At 43.2% G+C, this 21,709-nt stretch overlaps 1 protein-coding gene across 3 annotated transcripts in view; it reads right to left on the bottom strand.

The window, feature by feature from the left end:
* Positions 1 to 21,709, bottom strand: part of LOC122562879 (breakpoint cluster region protein) — a 487,786-nt gene that overhangs the window by 333,762 nt on the left and 132,315 nt on the right. For all 3 annotated transcript variants that reach the window (XR_015761290.1, XM_043716188.2, XM_043716189.2), the window contains exon 2: positions 16,998 to 17,182. Coding sequence is in view for 2 of the 3 variants with exons in the window: in XM_043716188.2 (XP_043572123.2) it covers positions 16,998 to 17,182 (185 nt within the window). In the remaining variant the exon portion in view is untranslated. The remainder of the gene's footprint in view (positions 1 to 16,997; positions 17,183 to 21,709) is intronic.

The raw sequence follows: 21,709 nt of genomic DNA, 5'->3' as shown, positions 1-21,709 counted from the left end.
CAATTGCAACATTTAAAAGGCATCTGGATGGAAACGTGAATAGGAAAGTTTTGAGGAATATGGGCCATATGCTGGCAAGTGGGACTAAATCAATTTAGAATATCCAGTCAGCACGAATGAGTTGGACTGAAGAGTCTGTTAGCATGTTGTACATGATTCTATGACTTTAAGAATGTTAAGCATTGTTGATGAGCTGAAATCAGAGCTTCAGACACTGTGGCATATCCAAGAGGGGGAGAGTTAACTTGATGCTGGGTTCCAGTTAATCACATCCTGTAGCTTAAATATTTCAACTATGGCTACTGGTCAGGGTCTGGAGGATGCGACAATAAGTGAGGCAGGGATCCTGAGCACAAAATTGGAGGAGTGTCAGCTCTTGACCTTGTCCAATAGGTATAAGGTGCTTGCTCCTTATATGGATAGAAAAGAATCTGCAGGAAAGATAGTTAAACTGACCACTGTGGTCCAAGAAGCCATTCAAGCAGGGGAGCACAAAGAAAAGTGACAGTGGTAGCGGATTCTAAATTAAGGGATCAGATGTAGAATCGCGAGACCTGCATGTGTGTTGCCTACCTCAAAACCTTCCTAATCACGTTTCCATCCAGATGCATTTTAAATGCTGCCAAGGTGAAGAATGCCTAGAGTCTCTCAGGAAGGAGGGGGAGAATCCAGCTATTGGGGTACCTACTGGCACCAATAACACAGACAAGAGGTCTAACTGGGGACTATCAGGAATAATATTAAAAAAAAATAGAACCACAAAGGTTGTAATCTAAGGGTTATTGCCAATTTGCACATAGCTCAGATAATGTGATAAGTAGCTGAGGGAAATAAACATGTGACTAAAGGAGTGATGCAGGAAAATGGGTTCCATTTCGTGGGGCACTGGTATCAGTATTTGGACAGAAAGGAACAGTGCTGTTGGGATAGACTCTGCCTGAACCAAGCACAGGCCAGGATGGAAAGTCTAAATAGGGTGCTCATGAGGACTTTAAACTAGGTAAAAGAGGGGGAGGGTTCCAAAGAGGTTATTAAAGTTTCCAGAACAAGCAACAGGACACACAGCATGCAAAGGGTCAGGAGTCTAACTTCTGGTACAGCACATAAGGGAACTATTTTGAGAAGGTGGTGGGGGCAGTTGATGCAGGATTGAGACTGTTGTATTAAATGCTTGCAATATACAAAGCAAGGTAAATAAGCTTGTAGCGTAGATTGAAATTGGCAGATAGTGTGTTGTGGGCATCACAGTGACATGGCTGCAAGGGGATCAGGCTGGGAACTAAACATGCAAAAATACACATCCAAACGAAAGGGCAGGCAGTTTGAAAGTGGGGGTGGGTAAGAAATGAAATTAAATCAATAGCACAAAGATATAAAGGTTGGAAGGGGTAGAATCTGTAAGGGTAGATTGAGGAACAACAACAAAGAAAAAAAATGAAACAAAATCAGAAAATCTTCTTCAGAGAAGGGTCACTGGACCCATAACACGAATGCTGCTCCCTCCACAGATGCTGTCAGACTGTTTCCAGCAATTTCTAATTGTTTCTGATTTCCAGCAACCGTCATTCTTTGTTTAACGAAGAAAAGACCCTAATGTGAGTTATGTATAGACTCTCTAGCTGCAGTCAGAATGTGGAGCAGAAAATAAATCAGGAGATAGAAAAGGCATGTAAGAAAGGCACTATTACAATAATCAAGGGGATTTCAATATGCAGGTGGACTGGGAAAATCAGGTTGTTGCAGATCACTAGAAAATACATATATGGAATGTTGAAGAAATGGGTATTTTGGGGGAGGGGGGGATCAGCTTAGAATTACATATAGTGTACAAGCAGGCTGTTCGGCCCATCAAGTCCACATCGACCCAGACCCAGATTCCTTACCCTATCCTTTAACCCTACAAAGCCACCTAGCTTGCACATCCCTGACACTACAGGCAATTTAGCATTGCCAATCCATCTAACCTACTCATCTTTGCGCTGGGGAGGAAAACCGGAGCACCCAGAGAAAACCTATGCAGACACTGAGAGAATGTGCAAACTTCACGCCGTCGCCCGAGGGTGGAATCAAGTCTGTGAGGCAGCAGTGCTAAGCACTGAGCCACCGTGCTACCTCTTTTCTAGTTTAAACAAAAAACACCCCTCAACTATCAACCTTTGCTTCCTGTCACTTACTGACAATTCTGGATTCAATTTGCCAAATTTCCTTGAATGCCATGGGCTCTTACGTTTGCTACCAGCTTCCCAACTGGGACCTATTCAAAAACTTGGCTGAATTCCAACTAGACTACATCAAAAGCATTGCCCTCATCTACATACCCGATCAGCTTCTGGTAGAGTCCACTAAGGAACAGGCAATTCTGCATTTGGCGATGTGTAATGAGGCAGACTTGATTAGGGAGTTTAAGGTGAAGAAACTCCTAGGGGGCAGTGACCATGAAATGAACAAATTCACATTGCAGTTTGAGAGCAAGAAACTTGAATTACATGTAACCATATTCCAAGTGAGTAAAGGTAACTATAAACATGAGGGAGTAGCTGGCTAGTGTTGGAAGGGGAGTCTAGTAGGAAACTTAATGGGGTAACAATGACAGGAGTGCCTGGGGATAATGTGGGAGGTACAGCAGAAATTCATCCCAAGGAAGAAATAACATACTAAGGGGAGAATTAATCAACCACTGCTAACAAGGGGAGTCAGAGACACATAAAAGGAAGAGGAAAAAGCATACAATCTGGTGAAGACTAGTGGAAAGCCAAAAGATTGGGAAGCCGGGGGAGACTGAAGAGTTGGCTGGTGAGGGGGCAAGGGTCTGGCAGATGGAGTACAATTTTGGTAAATGTGAGGTGATCTACTTTGTAGTTAAAGCTTAGGTCACAGTATTATTTAAAAGGTGAAATATTGCAGCATGCTGTCGTGCAGAGGGACTTCGGAGTGCTAAAAATTGATTTGCAGATGCAACAAGTAATCAGGAAGGCAGATGGAATATTGGTTTCCATTGTTAGAGGGATTGAACTTCAGAGCAGGGCGGTTCTACTGCAATTGTACAAGGTGTTGGTGAGGCTGCACCTGGAGTATTGTGCGCAGTTCTGGTCTCCTTACTTGAGGAAGGATAAACTGGCTTTGGGGGCAGTGTACAGGATGTTCACCACATTAATTCCAGAGATAAGGGAGTTACCCTATGAGGAGAGGTTGCACCATCTGGGACTGAACTCGCTAGAATTTAGAAGAATGAGAGGGGATCATATAGAAACATATAAAATTATGAAAGGAATACATAAGGTAGAAGCAGGCACGTTGTTTCAGCTGGTGGGTGAGACTAGGACAAGGGACATGGCCCAACATCAGGGGAGTAGATTTAGGACAGAGATGAAGAGGAATTGCTTTCCCTATAGAGTAGTGAATCGATGGAATTCTCTGCCCAAGGAAGCAGTGGAGGCAGCTTCATTAAATATATTCAAGACACAGTTGGATGATTTTTTGCATGGTAGAGGAATTAAGGGTTATGGGGATAATGCAGGTAGGAGAAGCTGAGACAATGGATAGATCAGCCATAATCTTAAGGAATGGCGGAACAGGCTTGATGGGCCAACTCCTACTTCTGTTAATATGGAACTATGAAGGTTCAGCAGCAGCAACGGTATCTGCGGTGGCAGCGTTGAGAACTGATAGATAAGCAGAGGACTCATCAAAGGCTGTTGAACTTTTAACTTATTCCTTTTCCTATTTTAAACTATGAAACACTTTATTTTTCTATTATTCTATGAAGTAATGCTTCACTTTTTAACTCTCATTTCAGTTACTACTTTTTTTGTATCTATGTGCCTAAGATGGTGTCACGTGTGGCAACATTATAAACTTTTCACTGTACTCCTGCGAGACTCGATGGTTTGTTGCCTCCAAGGTGCAAGGGTCCGAGATGTCTCGGACCGTGTCTTCAGAATCCTTAAGGGGGAGGGTGTGCAGCCAGAAGTCGTGGTGCACTTTGGCACCAACGGCATAGGTAGGAAGAGGGGTGGGGAGGTCATTCAGAGCTCAGGGAGTTAGGCTGGAAGCTAAAAGCTAGGACGGACAGAGTCGTCATCTCTGGGTTGTTGCCGGTGCCACGTAACAGTGAGGCAAGGAATAGGGAGAGTGCGCAGTTGAAGACGTGGCTGCAAGGATGGTGTAGGAGGGAGGGCTTCAGGTATTTGGACAATTGGACTGCATTCTGGGGAAGGTGGGACCTGTACAAGCAGGACGGGTTGCACCTGAACCAGAAGGGCACCAATATCCTGGGAGGTAGGTTTGCTAGCACTCTTCGGGGGGGGGGGTTTAAACTAATTTGGCAGGGGGATGAGATCCGGACTTGTAGTCCAGCAAGTAGGTTAGCTGTTTTTCAGGATGTCCAAGAATGTAGGGAGGCTGTGGAGAAGGTAGCACTGACAGGGAATACTTGCGGACACAGAGATGGGTTCAAGCGTGTATACTTCAATGCAAGGAGTATCAGAAATAAGGTGGGTGAACTTAAGGCGTGGATCGGTACTTGGGACTACGATGTTGTGGCCATCACGGAAACGTGGATAGAAGAGGGACAGGAATGGTTGTTGGAGGTTCCTGGTTACAGATGTTTCAGTAAAATTAGGGAGGGTGGTTAAAAAAAAGGAGGGGATGTGGCGTTGCTAATTAGAAATGGTATAATGGCTGCAGAAAGGCAGGTCGAGGGGGATCTGCCTTTGGAGGTAGTATGGGCTGAAGTCAGAAATAGGAGAGCAGTCACCTTGTTGGGTGTTTACTATAGGCCCCCCAATAGCAGCAGAGATGTGGAGAAACAGATTGGGAAACAGATTTTGGAAAGGTGCAGAAGCCACAGGGTAGTAGTCATGGGCGATTTCAACTTCCCAAATATTGATTGGAAGCTCTTTAGATCAAGTAGATTGGACGGGCAGTGTTTGTGCAGTGTGTCCAGGAAGCTTTTCTAACTCAGTATGTAGATTGTCCGACCAGAGGGGAGGCCATATTGGATTTGGTACTCGGTAATGAACCGGGACAAGTGATGGGCTTGTTAGTGGGTGAGCATTTTGGTGATGGTGACCACAATTCTGTGACTTTCACCTTGGTTATGGAGAGAGATAGGTGCGTGCAACAGGGTAGGTTTTACAATTGGGGGAAGGGTAAATACGATGCTGCAAGACAGGATCTGAGGAGCATAAGTTGGGAGCATAGGCTGTCAGGGAAGAATGTCGTTGAAATGTGGAACTTTTTCAAGGAACAGATACGATGTGTCCTTGATATGCATGTACCTGTCAGGCAGGAAAGAGATGGTCGTGTGAGGGAACCTTGGTTGACGAGGGAGGTTGAATGTCTAGTAAAGAGGAAGAAGGAGGCTTACATAAGGTTGAGGAAACAAGGTTCAGACAGAGCATTGGAGGGATACAGGATAGCCAGGAGGGAGCTGAGGAAAGGGATTAGGAGAGCTAAGAGAGGGCATGAAAAATATTTGGCCGGTAGGATCAAGGATAACCCCAAGGCCTTTTATGCGTATGTGAGAAACATGAGAATGGCTAGAACGAGGGTAGGTCCGATCAAGGACAGTAGTGGGAGACTGTGTATTGAGTCGGAAGAGATAGGAGAGGTCTTGAATGAGTACTTTTTTTCAGCATTTACAAATGAGAGGGACCGTATTGTTGAAGAGGAGAGTATGAAACGGACTGGTAAGCTAGAGGAGATACTTGTTAGGAACAAAGATGTGTTGGGCATTTTGAAAAACTTGAGGATAGACAAGTCCCCCGGGCCTGACGGGATATATCCTAGGATTATGTGGGAAGCTAGAGAGGAAATTCCAGAGCCGTTGGCAATGATCTTTTCATCTTCACTGTCAACAGGGGTGGTACCAGAGAACTGGAGAGTGGCAAATGTTGTGCCGCTGTTCAAAAAAGGGAATAGGGATAACCCCGGGAATTACAGGCCAGTTAGTCTTACTTCGGTGGTAGGCAAAGTAATGGAAAGGGTACTGAGGGATAGGATCTATGAGTATCTGGAAAGACACTGTTGATTAGGGACAGCCAGCACGGATTTGTGAGGGGTAGGTCTTGCCTTACAAGTCTTATTGAATTCTTTGAGGAGGTGACCAAGCATGTGGATGAGGGTAGAGCAGTGGATGTAGTATACATGGATTTTAGTAAGGCATTTGATAAGGTTCCCCATGGTAGGCTTATGCGGAAAGTCAGGAGGCATGGGAAAGTGGGAAGTTTGGCCAGTTGGATAGAGAACTGGCTAACCGGTCAAAGTCAGAGAGTGGTGGTAGATGGTAAATATTCAGCCTGCAGCCCAGTTACAAGTGGAGTCCCGCAGGGATCAGTTCTGGTTCCTCTGCTGTTTGTAATTTTTATTAACGACTTGGATGAGGGAGTCGAAGGGTGGGTCAGTAAATTTGCAGACGATACGAAGATTGGTGGAGTTGTGAACAGTGAGGAGGGCTGTTGTCGGCTGCAAAGGGACTTAGATATGATGCAAAGCTGGGCTGAGGAGTGGCAGATGGAGTTCAACCCTGTCAAGTGTGAGGTTGTCCATTTTGGAAGGACAAATAAGAATGCGGAATACAGGGTTAACGGTAGGGTTCTTAGGAGCAGAGGGATCTTGGGGTTCTATGTTCATAGATCTTTGAAAGTTGCCACTCAGGTGGATAGAGCTTGTAAGAAGGTCTATGGTGTATTAGCGTTCATTAGCAGAGGAATTGAATTCAAGAGTCGTGAGGTGATGTTGCAGCTGTACAGGACCTTGGTAAGGCCACATTTGGAGTACTGTGTGCAGGTCTGGTCGCCTCACTTTAGGAAAGATGTGGAAGCTTTGGAGAGGGTGCAGAGGAGATTTACCAGAATGTTACCTGGAATGGAGAATAGGTCGTACGAGGATAGGTTGAGAGTGCTAGGCCTTTTCTCATTGGAACGGCGAAGGATAAGGGGTGACTTGATAGAGGTTTATAAAATGATCAGAGGAATAGATAGAGTAGACAGAGACTTTTTCCCCGGGTACAACAGAGTGTTACAAGGGGACATAAATTTAAGGTGAAGGGTGGAAGGTATAGGGGGGATGTCAGGGGTAGGTTCTTTACCCAGAGAGTGGTGGGGGCATGGAATGCGCTGCCTGTGGGAGTGGCAGAGTCAGAATCATTGGTGACCTTTAAACGGTAATTGGATAGGTACATGGATAGGTGCTTAAGCTATGACAAATGTTTGGCACAACATCGTGGGCCGAAGGGCCTGTTCTGTGCTGTATTGTTCTATGATCTATGTTCTATGAGTCGGTTAAGTTTTCCAAAGCTAAGTTATTCTAAATTCTGTTTTCTTTTGTTTGTGTTTTGACTACAGTGTTTAAATAAATTGTTTTTCCTAAAGCTGAGAACTGCACCACACCTGGAATATCCACTACATATTTGCCTTTGAAATAAGAAAAGGTTAGGGTCTAGACTACCTTCTTAAATATTTTGAGGGGATCTGGCCTGGCCCATGACAGATAGGAAAAATACAGGTGTAGACTATTTCTAAATGCATTAGGCTTTGGAAAACTGAAGAACAAAGGGGCTTGGGAGTCCTAGTTCAAGATTCCCTTCAGGTTGACATGCAGGTTGGGAAGGCAAATGCAATGTTAGATCAAAGCGAAAGAACAGTGGATGCTGTAAATCAGAAACAAGAATTGGAGTTGCTGGAAAAGCTCAGCAGTTTGGGCAGTATCTGTGAAGAGAAATCCAAGTTAACGTTTTGGGTCCAGTGATCCTTCCTGGAATATTGCATACAATTCTGATCACCAGAAGGATGTGGATGCTTTGAAGAGAGTACAGAATATGTTTACCAGGATGTTGCTGATATGGAAAATTTTAGCTATGAGAAAGGTTGGATAGACCTCATTTGGTCTATCCTCATAGACCTCAACAGGGAATTATAAGCAGGGAGGCAAGTGAGAGGTTCGAAGGAGATACAGTGATCAGAAATAATAAGTTAAAGTGACAGGTCAGGCTGGAACAAGACAGGGAGCAAGGAATGACTGTTGGATTAAAATGCATCTACTTCAATGAAAGAAGGCTGACAAGTAAGGCCGATGAACTCTGGGACTGGGACATTATCACCAATACAGAAACATAGCTAAGGGAGGGACAGGACTGTCAGCATAATGTGCTTCGGTACATGTGCTTTACGCAGGACAGAGGGGGGGGGAAAAAGGGGAGGGGTAGTTGCATTTTTGATTAAGGCAAGTATAACAGCAGTAGTCAGAGATGAAATAATTGAAGGATTATCCAGAGAGGCTTTGTGGGTGGAGCTATGAAATATAAAGGGGATGGTGACGTTATTGGGATTGTACTATAGGCCACCAAATAGTCAAAGTGGAACAAATATGCAGGGAGACTTGCAGAAGAAATAGGGTTGTCATAGTACGGGATTTTAATTTTTCTAACATAGACTGGGACTCCCATAGCGTTAAAGGGGGTGGCATTTATTCAGTGCATTCAGGAAAGTTTCCTCAAGCAATATATAGAGGGTCTTACTCAGGAAGGGGCAAAACTCGACCTATTCTTGTGAAATAGGGCAGGACAGGTGACTAGGTGACAGTGGGGGAGCACTTTGGGTCCAGTGACCAAAGTCCTATTAATTTTAAAATAATTATGGAGAGGGACAAAACTTTCACAGGTTCAAGTTTTAAATTGGGGCAAAGCAAATTTTGATGGAATTAGACAGGAACAGCTTGTTTGCAGGCAAAGGGACCTCCAGCAAGTGGGAGGCCTTTAAAAGTGAGATAGCTAGAGTTCAAGGTCTTTATGTGCCTGTAAGAGTGAAGGGCAGGGTTGGCAAGAATAGGGAATCCTGGATGACAAAAGACTTTGAGACTTTGACCAGAAAAAAGGAGACAGCATGGCTCAGGTACAGGGAGTTGGGATCAAGGGATATCCTGAAGGTATTTAGGGGATACAGGAGTTTAGTGAAGAATGAAATCAGGAGGGTAAAAACAGGCACAAGTTAGCCTTGGCTGAGAAGGCTGAATCCAGAAAGGTTCTTTAAGTATATTAAAGGAAAGTGAATAACTAGAGACAGAATAGGACCCATCAAGGGCCAATGTGGACATGTATGCCTGAATCCACAGATAGTGAAGGAGACTGTCAGAGAATACAACAGAATATAGACAGATTGGAGAGCTGGGTGGAGAAATTCAGGCAAATGCGAGGTGATGCAACTTGGAAGATTTTGGAAAATCCAAATCAAGAGGGAACCATACAGTAAATGGAAAAGTCCTGGGAAAATTGATGTACAGAGATATCTGGGTGTTCAGGTTCGTTATATCCTGAAGGTAGCAACGCAGGTCGATAGTGGTCAAAAAGGCATATGGCATGCTTTCCTTCATCGGACAGGGTGTTGAGTACAAGAGTTGGAAGGTCATGTTACAATTGCACAGGACTTTGGGTCGGCCACATTTGGAATACTGCGTACAGTTCTGGTCGCCATATCACCAAGAGGATGTGGATGCTTTGGAGAGGGTGCAGAGGAGGTTCACCAGGAAGTTGCCTGGTTTGGTGGGTGCTAGCTATGAAGAGAGATTGAGTAGATTAGGATTATTTTCATTAGAAAGACTGAGGTTAAGTGGGAACCTGATTGAGGTCTACAAAATCATGAGAGGTATAGACAGGGTGGATAGCAAGAGGCTTTTGCCCAGAGCAGGGGACTCAATGTGAAAGGGGAAAAGTTTAAGGGAGATATGCATAGAAAGTTCTTTACGCAGAGGATGTTTGGTGTCTGGAACGCATTACTAGCAAAGGTGTTAGAGGCAGACACGCTAGCATCATTTATGATGTATCATTTAAGACAGATACATGAATGAGCAGGGAGCAGAGAGATACAGAACCTTAGAAAATAGACGACATATTTAGATAGAGGATCTGAATCAGCAGAGGCTTGGAGGGCCGAAGGGCCTGTTCCTGTGCTGTAATTTTACTTGTTCTTTGACATGGCTGCACCAGAATCGATCTTCATTCAAACTGGATGACCATTCAATCAGACATGTGTGATTGTTTCTGAATTTGATGTTGCTAAGCAATATAACTGTTTCAAAACAAATGTAGGAAGATGATATGAACTCTGCTGGATCCAGTTTATGATTTCTCTTACTCCATTTATGCCTAGTGAGGTTCGTTCACTGTCTCAAGTCCACATACCAACAACAACTACAACGGCTTGCAGGCCAGGAGCCTGAAGAAACCTTTAACTGTTTGGCTGAGGCTTGGCTTTGCTTGGCTGACCCACAGTCCCTCTGACCAGCATGTGTCCTGACTGAGGTTATGCAATTGCCTCCACTAAATGGTGTTCCACAAACTCTGTTGAACTATGTTCCCCTTGCCGCATTTTTCCAATATAAAGCCAGTTATAATGTCTGGGTGAAGTCCAGTTGGGCTTCAGCTAGTAGGCATTTTTGCAGTTACATCCATTAATCCCATATCCCTAACAAACTCTAAGCATTTCATTAAGAATTAAACAAAGTACCTTGCTTCTGCCACTCATCTTAATCTAGTCAAAAATCTCGATAAGGATTCCCCTGGTTCTCGAATTGCTGATAGAAGTGATAGTGCCTCAGAATTGGAGGTGGCTTGGGGTCATAATATTCCTCAACATCAATTCTTAAAAGGTTTAGTATCTGGCGCCTCAGGAAAAGTTAAGCTCCTAATGAGAAAGCTTCAGCTCAACAGGCTGTCAGGACTAATACCTGTTGGTTTTCACCTGTCACAATGTCATTTACCTGGGAAAACTTTCCACATACTGGGCTCAGTCCTTGATGGCAGAGTCGAACAAATCAAACTTCCCAAACGAAGACATGGTGCAAGAAGTGCTTACTCCAACTCAAAGATGACTGTTGCGATCAATTATCTTCAGGATTGTGCTTTACTATCATCACCACTGAAACAACTCCACAGAGGTCACCAAGTCAGCTTTTATTTACGAATGAACAGTCCTTGACTATATTACTGCCTCATTCAGAGTCAGGTATCACAGCCAGTATCACAGAGTCAGGTATCACAGAAAGTGTGTCCAGCAGGCTAAGATAAAAGGTAGGGAGGAGGGACTTGGGGGAGGGGCGTTGGAAATGCGATAGGTGGAAAGAGGTCAAGGTGAGGGTGATAGGTCAGAGTGGGGGCGGGGGCGGAGAGGTCGGGAAGAAGATTGCAGGTTAGGAAGGCGGTGCAGAGTTCGAGGGATTTGACCGAGACAAGGTGGGGGATGGGGAAATGAGGAAACTGGTGAAATCCGAGTTCATCCCTTGTGGTTGGAGGGTTCCTAGGCGGAAGATGAGGCGCTCTTCCTCCAACCATCGTGTTGTTGTGGTCTGGCGATGGAGGAGTCCAAAGACCTGCATATCCTTGGTGGAGTGGGAGGGGGAGTTGAAGTGTTGAGCCACAGGATGGTTGGGTTGGTTGGTCCGGGTGTCCCAGAGGTGTTCTCTGAAACGCCCCGCAAGTAGGCGGCCTGTCTCCCCAATATAGAGGAGGCCACATCGGGTGCAGCGGATGCAATAGATGATGTGTGGAGGTGCAGGTGAATTTGTGGCGGATATGGAAGTTTCCTTTGGGGCCTTGGAGGGAGGTGAGGGGGGGAGGTGTGGGCTCAAGTCTTGCACCTCCTGCGGTTGCAGGGGAAGGTGCCGGGAGTGGAGGTTGGGTTGGTGGGGGGTGTGGACCTGACGAGGGAGTCACGGAGGGAGTGGTCGTTATGGAACGCTGATAGGGGAGGGGAGGGAAAAATATCCTTGGTGGTGGGGTCCGTTTGGAGGTGGCGGAAATGACGGCGGATGATACGCTGTACATGGAGATTGGTGGGGTGGTAGGTGAGGACCAGTGGGGTTTCCAGCAGGCTAAGATAAAAGGTAGGGAGGAGGGACTTGGGGGAGGGGCATTGGAAATGCGATTTCCAGCAGGCTAAGATAAAAGGTAGGGAGGATTCCAGCAGGCTAAGATAACTAAGCTAAGCAGGCTAGGATTCCAGCAACACATTTTCAGCTCTGATCTCCAGCATCTGCAGACCTCACTTTCTCCTCGAAGATTCCTGACTGGACCAAATTAACTGTGCCAATCAGGGAACACATATTCTAAGACATCCATCTTGATGAAATTACTACAATCACCACACTACCAATCATTAATTTTATTACAAAATATTTCAATTAATTATACAATCATTTTTATTGTTATGTTTGTGTACATGAGTACCTTCACCAAAGAAGAAGAGAGGAAGACTCATTATTTGTGGGTGGCACATTGCTGCCTCATAGCTCCAGGGACCCAGGTTTGATTCCAGCCTCAAGTGACTATCTGTGTGAAGGTAGTACATTCTCCCTGTGTCTGCTCCTGTTTCCTCCCACAATCCAAAGAGATGCAGCTTAGGTGAAATAGCCACAGTAAATTGCCCACATTGTTCAGGGATATGTACAGTTAGGTGCATTAGTCAAAGGTAAATGTCGGATAATAGGATAGGGGAATGGGTCTGATTAGATTCCGTACAGTGTGGAAACAGGCCCTTCGGCCAAACAAGTGCACACCGACCCTCCAAAGAGTAACCCACCCAGAATCATTCCCCAATATTTACCCCTGACTAATGCACCTAACACTACAGGCAATGATCCTTCAGTTATTTCATCTTGACTACTGCTCTGATATTCGCCTTAATCAAAAATGCAACTCCCCCTACCCTTTTTCCACCACATCATACCTGCCTAAAGCGTCTGCACCCTGGTACATTAAGATGCCAGTCCTGTCCCTCCCTTAGCCATGTTTCTGTAATGGTTATAATATCCCAGTCCCACATACCTGTCCATGCCCTGAGTTCATTGGCCTTACCTGCCAGCCTTCTTGCATTGAAATAGATGCAATTTTTTTTGGGTTTGGTTTTTAGCAAGCAATCGGTTTGAAGTTGCTGGTCAAAGAAAGTTGCTAGGGAAAAAGATTCCCTGATTCAACAGATATTCCTGGCTGACTCACTCTCCCTCTCTAACATTTCTCAAATAAGAACCTTTTTTTTTTAGATTAGATTACTTACAGTGTGGAAACAGGCCCTTCGGCCCTACATGTCCACACCGCCCCGCCGAAGCGCAACCCACCCATACCCCTACCTTTATCCCTTACCGAACACTATGGGCAATTTAGCATAGCCAATTCACCTGACCTGCACATCTTTGGACTGTGGGAGGAAACCGGAGCACCCGGAGGAAACCCACGCAGACACGGGGAGAATGTGCAAACTCCACACAGTCAGTCGCCTGAGGCGGGAATTGAACCCGGGTCTCTGGCGCTGTGAGGCAGCAGTGCTAACCACTGTGCCACCGTGCCGCCCCAAACCTGTGTTTGAATTTACCTTTTTGCCAGGGCTTATGTTTATTGGGGTGTTGCAGGAAATTAGAACAGTTCCTTTGTAAAGTTGCGGGGATATTTTATTGGTTGGGCTTTCAAATAGTTATTATTCTAAATTCTGTTTTCGTTTGCTTGTGTTTCATTCGGTGGTGTGTAAATAAATTGTTTTACTTGAAGCCAAGTGCCTTGACCAGCTCCATCACTTATGGAATATCCACCTTACATTTGCCTAAAACAACTAAAAAGTTAGGGTCTGAGCTACCTTCTTAAAATGTTTTGAGGGGGTTTGGCCCAGCCTGCAACACACCTCACTAAAACTCTTGTCCATAATGCGCTCAGCAGCTTGGATAATCCTGAATGCATTCAGCTCCAGTTCTAGCTCCCTAACATGGTCTCCCAGGAGCTGTAGCTTGGTGAACTTCCCACAGGTATAGTCACCTGGGACAATGGAAACCTCCCTGACCTCCCACATCCTGCAGGAGGAATATGTGACTGTTCTAAATGTCATATCAACTGCTTTAAGACTAAAGAGGAAAGTTAAAAGGACTTTACCTGAGCTTACTTGTACTTCTTGCTGAGCCACACTCACCTTGCTACCAACCATTTTTCCAATTGCACATCTATCTACCCCATCTTTTTTGTTGGTTAGAGGAGGAGGGGAGGAGGGAAACTCTACAGTGATATAGTGTTTGGTCCTTAAGTACTCCTTAATACTAGGCCTGCGACAATCACTCTTCAGGGCAGGTGACTGCTTCAAGGCTGCAACGTATGTGCCGAAGTGATGCCTCTCCCTCTCAGTCACCCTCTGCTTGATTTCAAGGAGGTGACAAAAGTGACTGATGAGGATAGAGCAGTGGATGGCCATGGAGTCATAGATATCTGCATGGATTTTAGTAAGACTTCCGACAGTATCCCTCATGGTAGGCTCATACAGATGTGAAAGATGCATGGGATCCATGGCGACTTGGCTATGTGGATTCAAAGTTGGCTTGCCCATAGATGGCAGCAGGAAGTGGAAAACTATTTTTCTGGCTGGCAGTCCATGATTAGTGGTGTTCCACAGGAATCCGTACAGGACCTTTAATGTTTGTAATATATGTAAATGACTTGGACAATACAAAGATTGGTGGAGTTGTGGTTAGTGTAGAAGGTTGTCAAAGGATACAGCGGGATATAGATCGGTTGAAGATATGGCTGAGAAATGGCAGGTGGAGTTTAATCTGAGTAAGTGAGAGGTCCTGCACTTTGGAAGATCAAATGTCAAGGCAAAGTATACAGTTCGTGGTAGACCCTCAACAGCATAATGTGCAGAGGAGTCTTCAGATTCAAACCCATAGCATCCTGAAAGTGGCCACTCAAGTAATTCAGATGATAACAAAAGCATATGGCATGCATGCCTTTACTGCTAAGGAAATTGAGTACAAGAATCAGGACGTCATGATGCAACCTTACAAGACTTCGGTAAGGCCACACTTAAAGAGTATTGTGTTCAGTTCTGGTTGCCACATTACTGGAAATATGTGGAGGCTTTGGAAAGGGTGCAGAAGAGGTTTACCAGGATGCTGCCTGTCATTACAGGGTATGAGCTATGAGAGGCTAGAAAAATTCAGGTTGTTTTCTGGGGTGGTGGAGGCTGAGGGGAGACTTGATAGAAGTCTATAAAATCATACAATGCATAGACAGACTTGATGGTCAGAATCTTTTTCCCAGAGCTGAAGTGCCTATTAATAGGGGGCATGCATTTAAGGTGAGAGGGGGAACATTCAAAGGAGATGTGAGGGGCAAGGGTGTAACATACAGAATGGCAAGAGTCTGGATCACACTGCCAGGGGTGGTGGAGCAGACAGATATAGGGATATTCAAGGCACTTTTAGATAAGCACATGAATATGCAAGGAATGGAGGAATATGGACGAAGGGCAAGCAAAAGGAACTAGTTTAATATGACATAATGTTTGGCACAACATCGTGGGCTGAAGGGCCCATTCCTGTGCTGTAAAGTTTATGTTCCATTGAAAGTTTGTGGCTTCACAAAAATTGGAATAATTCTAAGCTCACATTTGGGTTGTTTAAACAACAAAATAATGTGAGTTAATTGGAATACCAGAAACAAATTTGTTGCAAATAAGTATACATGTCACAGCTCCCTCAGCATCAGCAGGTATCGATTTTTTGGCCTTTCTTTGAAAGGAACGAAGTCATTTCAATATCAAAAGAATTCTCTCAACTTTTATTGAAAGAATCGACAGATACTTCCAACTCTTCATTTAGCCATGGTAGGATCGAAAGATCAGTTGAAAGGGACAGATAGGTGGTACAGACAAAATCAGATTACAGTCTGAATTCTGCCATGGATATTAGAAAAACACTCACTTTTGCAAATAAATTCTATTCCAATTCTCTTTGTTTACAAATGCATATGTTAACAGTTATGGTCACATGTATTCCACTTCAAAGCCAAGTTAAGTTACATAATAAGTAGTAAAATTCAAATACCAATAGGTTTAAGATAGGCTTAGCTTTGCACCAACATCAAATTCTACCTCAAAACACTGTACATTAGGCAACAAATACAAACCTAAGCCAAATTCAACCAGATTGTTTCAATAATCTGCAGAGTTTGTAACAGTTTTGCATTTTGAACAATATGTATTTTCTTCCAACAGAATAAAGACACCTAAAAACTGTTCAAATCTATATTTAATTATTCAAAATATACATTTCTACATATAAAATTAAAATGTAATAGTAGCATAAAAAGATAGCGCTAGTGCTTGGAATAGAATCCTCGCAAGGATGAGAGTCCAGTGATGAGATTGGCGACAAAAGCTTTCAAAATGCAATTCTGCAAATTGGATCTACACCCTGACAACCCTGAAGCTCCAGTTTCAGATCAATATGAACCTCGAGCCTTGAGTGAGAACATAGGTCCTGAATCCCCTACCCTGGTGGCACTGTAGCTCTCACACTGATAGTAGGGTTCAGGAAAGGAAAGCAGCAAGCAGCAGAATTGGGAGCACGAGGATTAGAATGAAAAAGGTTTAAAATGAAAAAGGATCAGCAAGAGAGCAAGATTGAAAGCTGGAGAGTCAGCAGCAAAAGGGTAGGTTAGGGAGCAAAATTGTATCAATTGGTTCATGCAATCTAATGTTATATCAACACAAAACAACTTAAAATCAAATTGTGTTTTCAAATGTTTCAAATGACCCCAGTTTCTGAATGATGGTGAAATGAAATAACATTAAATGAGGCAATGTCAATCTTTCACTAACTGTCATGCACACATACAAAAAAAGAAAATCATTAGAAAGCAAGTCATTTTCAGCAGTCATTAACCCAAAATGACCTGTCTTGCAACACAGATTTCCTTATGTATGATATTTTATTAGGAATAATCTGAAAATGCCAACATTGCATTGCTTTAACTGGCTACACTACAGTATACAATGTTAATTAACATTTATTTGATCTCAGTTATTTTTGATTCATTATGTAGTAGTGATGCTAAGAAGCTACCCTACTCATTCTCTTATGCAACAACATATTCTTTCAAAGTACATTTTTGTTTAATCCCTTCACATCTTTGCATTCTTCTCTAGGCATTGTATTGGGCTTTACCGTTTCAGAATAAATCTACTCACGGACTTGGTGGATTCCAAGGATCCAGATGAGATAGTGTCCCTGCTACCCCGACTTTTGGAGCTGAGCTGAGGTGATGACGAAGGTGAATCATCTATGTAGGGCATGCTTTCCTGGTTCCGTCTTTGTTCTTCAACTCGATCGGCATCATACGCATAGATTGGCAATGTGCTGCTGTAGAGTGTGTCTAAAGAATTGTAAATACAAAATAGGAAAACTTCATTGAAGGAGAGCATCAGGCAACTGATTCACCATACAAACATACAGATTAGGACATGTAGGTAACTTGGTCCCTTGAGCTTGTTCCACTATTCAATAAAGTCATGGCTGACCTGATTACACCACTTTCACATCTACCCCAGATAAATTTTCACCACTTGGTCACAAAAAAAACTACCAATCAATATGACTCTTCTTCGTTTCTCCAAAGTTAACTTGAAGCATTAACTCTGTTTCTCTGTCCACACAAGATGCCAAACTTGCTGGGTGTCTCCATCATGTCGATTGTTTTTCAGACTTTCTTTTATACATTTTCCCTCAGAATAGACAATAATATTCCATTAGCTTTCCTAATTATTTGTACTTGCATACAAGCCTTTAAAATTCAGGCATCAGAACACCCAGACAAATCTACATCTCTGAGCTCTGCAATCTCTACCATTTAGCAGACACACTTCTTTATAATTCTCCTGCTAAAATAGACAATTTCACAATTTTCCACATTATACTCCATTTGTCTGATCTTTGCCCATTCACTTAAACGATTTATACTGGTTTGTAGACTCCATGTCCTTTTCACAACTTACTTTCCTATTATCTTCATCATCAGAAACTTTGTCAAAGTTACCTTCGATCCCTCCTTCCAAGTTATTTACATAAATTGTAAACAGTTTGACAGCCCAGCATTAATCTCTGTGTGATACACTACTTATTACTTCTTGTCTACCATAAAATGACTCAGTTTTGCCTGATTAACTAGCATATTCTATCCATGTTAATGTGTTACCCCAACACCATGATCTTTTAGTTTCCCTAATGTGGCACCTTATCAAATGTTCTCTGGAGATGTAACTATAGTACATCCTCTGGCTCCCCTTTAGTCACAAAACAGGTTAGTTCTCAAAGAATGCAAATAAATTGGTTCAACATGATTTCCCTTTCACAAATCACGTTAACTGCCCCTGATTACCTTGACTTTAGCTAAATGGCCTGCTATTACTCCATAAGAGCTTTAAAAATCTTCCTTATGACAAATGTTAATCTAAATGGCCTGTAAATTCCGACTGTCTCCCCTTTTGACTAAAGGAGTAACATTCACAATTTTCCATATTAAAGATTCAAAGAAATTTTATCATTTAAAACCATTGCATAAACTATCTCACAAGATACTTCTTTTAAGACCCTAGGACGTAGACAATCAGGATCCAGCACCTGTCAGCTCACAACTCCAACAATGTACTGAATACTACTTCGCTAGTGATTCTAATTTCCCCCAATAAATTTGTATTCTGAAAGAAGCCAATTTAACCAAGCTTGCATTTACAAAAGAATGACCTTATTACTTATTAGATGCCAGAAAAAAATTATATTGCAACAAACTTGCACACAGATTAAAAAAGAGACAAGTTCAAAAAGAGATAAAAGTTAAAAATAAATATGGATCAGTCTCTATGGGTAGAGGTAGATAGTTTACCATTGTGGCAGTTACCTTGCATGTTACTGGTAGTACTGACATGGAAGTACAGAAAGGAGATGGTGCACTTAACAGCATGGTGTAAAAACAAATATCTCTCCATCTACAACATCAAAATAAAGGAGCCGGTCATTGACTTCAGGAAGCAGAATGGAGGGAAGTGGAGATGGTCAAGAGCGTCAAGTTTCTGGGAGTGATGATCACCAACAATCTGTCCTGATCCACCCACTGACACACTATGGTCAAGAAAGCACAATAGCACCTCTAATTCCTCAGGAGGCTACATTCCTCAGGAGGCTAAAGATTTTTGGCCTATCTATAAAGATTCTTGCAATTTTTTATTGATGCACCATAGAAAGCATCACATTTGGAATCATCACTGCTCTCCCCAAGACTGAAAGAAACTAGAGTTGTGAACACAGCCCAGTCCATCACGCAAACAAGTCTTCCATCCACTGACTTCACCTATACTTCCTCCTGCATCGGGAAAGCAACCAACATAATCCCAGCCTGGCTATACTCTTTTCCATGCTCTTCTATCAGACAGAAGATACAAATGTTTGCATACACAAACGAATAGATTCAAGAACAGCTTCTTCCCTGTTATTAGACTTTTGAACTGACATCTTTAACATTGATGTTGATTTCTCTGATTTGGAGGTTGGACTGGGTGTACAAAGTTAAAATCACACAACACAAGGTTATAGTTCAACAGGTTTATTTGGATCGCTGCTCCTTTGTCAGATGGTGATTGATCTCTGTCTGCACCTTCTTACAGCTGTAACATTGTATGCTGCACTCTGCTCTGTTACCCTGATGCACTATAGTATGATATGCCTGTAAAATATGTAAGACAATATTTTTCACTGTACCTCAATGCACATGATAGTAATGAATCAAAACAAATCAATGACAAGACTCTTTGCTTATTGACTGAAATTAATTTGACCTGGTTGCATTCAACAGTACCTGACTGGCAGCATTCATTGGGACATAATGTTTTCCCTTTCTTTAAGGTTGTGATACTTGCAGCACACCAGCCCAGACACTAGGACTTAAGGCACAAAAACAGCAAGTGCTAGAGAAACTCAGCTGGTATAATAGTATTTGTGGAGAGAAAATCAAAGGGTTCTGATGAAGAGTCACAGGATTACAAGAGGAGTACAGTGAAAACTGTACAATGTCACCATCACATGGTACCATTTCAGATACAACCAGTACCCAGCTACAAAAAAAATCAGAAAAATATAAAGAAAAAAGTTACACTACATGACAGATATATATAGTATAAATTAGGAAAATAATAAATAAAGCTAAAAAGATAGACATTACAATCTTTCTAAGAGACTTTCCAGGTGGTCTGCCCGGGCTCCACTGGTTCCCAAAAAGTAATCGTCTTCGTTCCAGGCTGTTGGCTACTGTCCACCCCGCTCTCATCCAGGCCGCTGACAGAAGAGGAAAAAGACAGAGGAGAAAAAAAACTAGAGAGAATAAAACGAAAAGGAATGGATGGAACAGACTCTGCCGAATCTCAAAAGGATATCTTTTGACTGTATATCCTTTTGTAATGAAAAGTTTCAAATGCCTGCAGGTGATCCAGGGTTGTGATCCGCAGCCATGACACTTTCCCCAAAGTGATGAATAAAATGAAACTTATTATCATTTGATTACAAAAGGGAGGTACATCTCCTTAAAGGTAACAAAAAATAAAACAACAGACTTGGGAACGTGGGGAAGTTAGTGGTGATATCTTGGGGATAGTCCACATCACAGTAGAGGAGATGTTGGATGTATGAGAAGGTGTGAAGGTGGATAAATCTCCTGGTCCTGACCAGATATATCCAAGAACACTAAGAGGCTAGAGAAGAAATTGCAGATATTTTTGCATCACTGTGAACCATAGTTGAGGTCCCGGAAGACTGGAAGGTAGGGAATGCCGTGCTTTCATTCAAGAAGGGCTGCAAAGAAAAACATGGGAACTATAGACCAGAAAGCCTAACATCTGTGGTCAGTAAGTTACTTGAGAAGATTCTGAAAGATCTTGCGGTGGGAGAACACTTTGGTGACAGTGACCACAACTGCCTCACATTTACCATAGCCTTGGAGAGGGAAAGGAGCAGTTACCAAGGGAAGATATTTAACTGGGGAAAAGGAAATTATGATACTATCGGACAGGAGTTTGGAAGTACAGATTGGGAGCAATTGTTCCACAGAAAGGGCACAACAGACATGTGGAGACTGCTTAAGGAGCAATTGTTGCAAGTGATGCACAAATTTGCTCCTCTGAGACAGGCAAGAAGGTTAAGGAGCCTTGGATGACGAGAACAGAAGAACTTCTCGTCAAAACGAAGGAGGCAGCACACGTAAGGTAGTGGCAGCAAGGATCTAGCACAGCTTTAGAAGAGTACAGATTTACTAGAAAGGAGCTCAGAAATGGACTGAGAGCCAGGATGAGGCACAAAAAAAGGCTTGGCAGGAAGGATTAGGGACAACCCAAAGGCATTTTACTCAAACGTGAGGAATGATCAGGGAGAAGGTAGGGCTGGTTAGGGATAGAGTGGGGAACTTGTGCGTGGAGTCTGAGCAGATAGGGAAGCCCTAAATGAGCTTTTTTGCTTCGGTTTTCACTAAGGAAAGGGACCTTGTGAATGAGAACTTTGAGGAGCTGGGAAACAGGTTTGAACAGATCAAGATTGATGTGCTGGAAGTTTTGGCAAACATTAAAATAGATAAGCCCCCAGGGCCAGAACAGGTTTGTCCTAGGTTGCTCCGGGAAACAAGAAAGGAGTTTGCTAAGCCACTGGCGAAGATCTTTGCTTCCCCACTCTCCAAAGGAGTCATACCAGAGGATTGGAGGAAGGTGAATGTCGGTCCTCTTTTCAAGAAGGGGAATAGGGAAATCCCTGGCAATTACAGACCAGTCGGTCTTACATCTGTGATCAGCAAGGTTTTGGAAAGAATTCTGAGGGATAGGATTTATGACTATTTGGAAACGCATAGTGAGATTAAAAGCAGTCAGCA

Source organism: Chiloscyllium plagiosum, unplaced genomic scaffold (genome assembly GCF_037043375.1).
Source record: "Chiloscyllium plagiosum isolate Xiang-an unplaced genomic scaffold, Cpla_swu_hap1 HiC_scaffold_24, whole genome shotgun sequence".
Classification (NCBI taxonomy): domain Eukaryota; kingdom Metazoa; phylum Chordata; class Chondrichthyes; order Orectolobiformes; family Hemiscylliidae; genus Chiloscyllium; species Chiloscyllium plagiosum.
Note: the sequence above shows the minus strand (reverse complement) of the source record. Positions and strands in the feature narration are given on the sequence as shown.